Here is a 4,984-nt window from a genome sequence, read left to right on the forward strand (position 1 = left end):
TTTTTTTTTTTTTTTTTTTTGCAGAAGAGACAACATTAAATGTATGTGCATGGAGAGATTCTAAAAGTAATGTTATGTTACAATGGAAATTTTGATAGAATTTTAGTTGGAAAAAATCAAATGTTCTCTTGGTAATTTCCCCATTAATTAACCATAAGAATCATCATGTTAGTTTTGTTATATAGATGACACTATCTCAGCTGTTTGAGTAATGAATAGCTGTGTTTGAAAAAATATTAGAAGCATTCATTTTCCCCACTTTTCATGCCCATTGTGGTTTTACAGGGTAGAAAGATTTTTTTCAATATTTTTATTGATACATTTTATCACACACAATAGTGGGATTCATAGCTTCAGTGGCATTAATTTTAATGGAAACAAATAACTCCAGTTATAAATAAATAAGCTAATAAATACTTGTTTAAAAATAATATGCAAATAATGAAAAATTAAGCATTCTGCATTAAACCAATTTAAAATATATTGCTGAAGATCAAACCATGTACTAATATGTAAATGAAATTAACTAATACTTTTGATAATACATCTTAAAAATAAACCAGAGATGCAAATATATCTGAAGTTATAAAACATGGATAGTGTAAGTAATCTAGAAAAACCAACCTTGACCAATTAGGAGCATCATCATAATTATCATTTATGTCATCACCAGATACATCCCTGTTGTCACCAACATCATGGGCTTCACAGACACCAGTTGCCTGATCCAAGTCATCATTGCCAAAGGCATGGTCATAGGTATCTTCATAAGCATCATTAGAATCCTCATCATTGCCATCAGTATCAGCACCAGCATCATAGAGTTCAACATAATCACCATCCTCTTCAGGTGGCTGAATGACAGGTGCAGGAGTTAACCAATCATTCCGGAAGATTTCAGAGAGTGCATTATAGCCCACCCATTCATTTGTCAAGTACACAGGGGGTGATATTTTTCCTACTTTAAATCCATCTGGAACCTGTGTGCACAAGAAAGGTTAATGTAGTCTCTAGTAGTCTTTCATTTTCTTTTAGATTGTGAAGTTTCCATGCTAACAACAGTTTAAAAAATATTCTCAATTGGAACAAAGATGTTTGCTCACTAGATATAGCCAAGATTTTAGTGAAGATGCCAAAACCCAAACATCAGGCTGTGATTATTAGTGCAGTTTCCAGATCACACAGAGCAAGATTTACTCACTTTGCTTTTTGTATTACTCCTATTTGTCTGCTGAGGAGTAGATATTTACATTTGATGCTGGAGAGCAGAACAGGTGAATTGGAGCTTTATGAACACATTTTCCTTTTGTTTTATTCCCTGATGTTGGGATTAATGTGTCTTGAAATCAGTAGGTTAATTTCCCAGCTTTCATTTTACATTCCTTAGGTTATCTTAAATTATTTCAAACACTTTTTAAAGAGTAAATTAATATAAATTCACCTCTTGTGTTTAGTAGGTGACATATAGCAACTGTTTGGTATAGATATGTGTATGCTAGAGTAGGAGTAACTATAAAAATGAAATGATCTGTAACCTTACTGCAAAATAAGTTTAAAGATTTTTAATTTATGCAATCAAAGAATACTTTATACTTTACTAAGTATTTTATTTTTTTATATTGTCCCAATACCCAAAGAGTGCTGTTAAAACTTAGACATCTAATTCTTACCCCTTACTTTGAGATCTATGCTTATCTGCTTACTACCCTTCTCTGTCCAATATGTTCTGACAGAAGAAAAGTGAAGATAAAATAGTGTCTGATCAATTAAGGATTTTTCATTTAATTTTTAACTTCTAAATTTTGTATTCTGAATGTTCCCATAGTAAAGAAAATCATTTTCAAAACAATACAAAATTAAACTCTTTAACCTTTCCCTCCTTAAGTGAGTATGATAAAATGTACATCAAAACAAATTAGAAATTAAGAACAGATATAAATGTGGTAAGATGGACACCTACATGGACATCAATTAGCAACTTCTGATCAATCGTAGAATAAGGTGGTGATGACTGAGACCTCCTCCCAATCACAGGACTCTCCTCCTCAGAAGATGATTCTATGGAATTCCAAAAACATGTTAGTAATAGTGGTGATTACACTGATTGCCTTCATTTGTTAGTATATCAGTTCAATTCCATGTTTTTCTTGTAGCCTCTGTAATTCCATTCAGGAAATATCACCTGATAAATACTCATGGGCCCAGAATCCTAAGATTTATTTACTTATGTAGGTATGTATGTATGTACTAGGGATTGAACCCAGGGGTGCTTAACTACTGAGTCACATCCCCATCCCTTTTTCTTTTTTAAAAATTTGTTCTAATTAGTTATACATGACAATAGAATACATTTTGACACATTGTACACAAATGGAGCACAACTTCTCATTCTTGTACCATCCCTTTTTTAAAGTATTTTATTTAGAGACTGTATCTCACTAAATTGCATAGGGCCTTGCTAAGTTGCTGAGGCTGGCTTTGACTTTGTGATCCTTCTGCCTCAGAGTCCCAAGCTCTACCATCAGAAGCAGTAGTAGGCTCAAATATTATTCCATCTGTAGACTCACATGACATTTTTGTTTTCAATATTTGATGTATACTTTCTAAATATTTCTCCCTATCCATGTAAGGTTTCTGTCTCTCTTCTATGTAAGAATGGTAACTAGATTGACACATTTTTTAAAAAATGAATGTTGGGGTTACCACTGGCCTCACATACTCACCTAGAAGAAAAAGAGACCAACAGTGTATTAGATAATGATAGATTGGCCAAAACTCTCAGGAGTTGATTGTGCAATCTTAAGCCCCTCCAATTTTCACCTAGACATATATCTTCAACTATTTCAATAGAGTTGAAGAGTCAACTACTGAAAAGAGACAAAACTTCACCCTTTCTCCAAAGCTGGGAACTTTCTATATGAGTAGATCTGTGTAGTAGATCTTTCTGCAATGATAGAAATGTTCTATAACTTCACTATTCAATACGTAGCCACTGGTCACATATGAATATTGAATACTTGAAATGTGATCAGTATGCCTGAGAAGTGAACTTTTAAAGTTTATTTTTCTTTTCAGTTTTCATTTTAATTGCCACAAGTGGCTAGTTGCTTTCACACTGGACAGCTAAACTCCATAGGATAAATATTTCCATTTAAAACACAAATTTATACAGGTTAAAAGTGTAGCTTTTGACATTAATTTTAAAATCTAGTGAAAATATTTAAAAGGCTCAAAAATCCATACATCTGGATGAGCATGTTCAGAAAAAAGTTTCCCTAAGGGAACATTCAGGTCACTATTTATTGTTTTTGTGTACTAGAAATTAAACACAAACACTACTGCCCCTCTTTTATTTATAGCCTTAGTATATACAGCCAAAGTGTAGCCACTACAACTCCGAAAAGCACACATTTATAAACACTGCTGTCTTTTGAGAACATTATAACAAACTCATCTTACAATGTATATCCTTATTTTCTGGCATTGTAATTTTCCCATTTATTATTTTTCTACAAAAGACTATTGTTTTGAGTCTTTTGGTCTGGCAGTAGACTAAATAATAAGTTTGGGTCAGTGTCTTATGATTTTGAGGCACATCTGTATAGTAAGGTCATTTCCTCTGTGATGAAACCTATAATCTCATGGGAATATCAAATGGTCTATGTAGTAAATAGAATAATATAACAGAATTTTTGAATTGAAAAGACATTTAACTATTATCTGCATAGATGCTATTCTCTCCTCCATCCTACCAATATTCATGACTATTGTGGTGCTTAATCCAACATTTATTTCAAAGAGGCAACATAAATAGACCCTAAATTTTTAGTTGTTTATCTAGTAGTAGTAAAGTTAGCCCTAGTTGAGCCAGAAAGATAAGATTCTTAGAAAAAAAATCCTAAAATCACTCCTCATTAGGCTTATATTACGTATAAGAACATACTATTTCTGCACAAGAATAATTTAAAATAATTTTGTCACTATATGCCTCTTAAGGTGAAAAATGGGGTTTTTAATTTCAGATCTTTGAACATTTGGTTTTAGATGTTCTTTTTATATTAACATTTTAATAAAATCTGTATGCACATTTTAAAAGATGACTTAGGGACTTGTTCAGGCATTTCCCACTTGCTTAACTTACCTGGCTTTTTTTTTTAAACTTTGTAATGCCAGATTTTATGACTCAAGGCATAACTTTTGGTTTTGTTTATCACATTCCACAAAACTATAATTCATTTAAACTCTCGAAAGCACATGTTAAAATACTTGTTTGAAATTCATATCACAAATTTTGACTTTATTTTATGAATTGATTATTTTTTCATGTATTCTGAATGAAACTATCAATTTGTAACATTTAGAAATATTTGTGAGGTATTATGTATATCATATTTTGGGGAGGTGAAATAACAAGCTGACAAAACACACTCTCACAACTATTCCTGCCAGTATTGTAAAAGTTGCCTATAAATGTTAGCTTGGAGATGCATGTCTCAAGTTCCATTTCCATCATTTTGACACCGGATATAGTAACTAAATAAAGTTAAATTATCTACCTCCGCAGAAATATTCCTAACTACTACTCAACTGCTAAAATACATTTCAGAAAATTACTTCTACTTCTCAAAAGACACCAATGACCACTGAATGATCAAATCCAAAGGCCTATTCCTACTTTGCCTCCCTTATATTTTTTATTCACTCTGTAATGAAATTCTTCTTTCTTGACTTCTGAAATATAAATTGTTAACCATTAACATTATGTTTTGACTGTTGAAACTTTGTGTTTTGAATCACCTGATGCTTCTGGGCAAATTTGAAGATTTTGTGAACTCCTTTGTCTGATGTCAATGGGCTGCTGAGCTTCTTCCAAAAGAGATGGTGGAGGAACACTAAAGAAAAGATGGAAAAGCATGTGCAATGTGCTAACATTCATAAGGGGAATGTACAACTTTTCATAAGGACCAACAAAATAGTCATATAT

At 32.1% G+C, this 4,984-nt stretch overlaps 1 protein-coding gene across 1 annotated transcript in view; it reads right to left on the reverse strand.

Annotated features, from left to right (window-relative positions):
* The window catches only part of Nrk (Nik related kinase), a 126,444-nt gene that overhangs the window by 31,687 nt on the left and 89,773 nt on the right, over positions 1–4,984 (reverse strand). The window contains exons 16-18 of the mRNA XM_048796871.1: positions 4,798–4,925; positions 1,961–2,058; positions 625–980 (exon numbers count right to left, since the gene is read on the reverse strand). Coding sequence (XP_048652828.1) covers positions 625–980; positions 1,961–2,058; positions 4,798–4,925 — 582 coding nt within the window. The remainder of the gene's footprint in view (positions 1–624; positions 981–1,960; positions 2,059–4,797; positions 4,926–4,984) is intronic.

This window comes from Marmota marmota, unplaced genomic scaffold (genome assembly GCF_001458135.2).
Source record: "Marmota marmota marmota unplaced genomic scaffold, marMar, whole genome shotgun sequence".
NCBI lineage: Eukaryota > Metazoa > Chordata > Mammalia > Rodentia > Sciuridae > Marmota > Marmota marmota.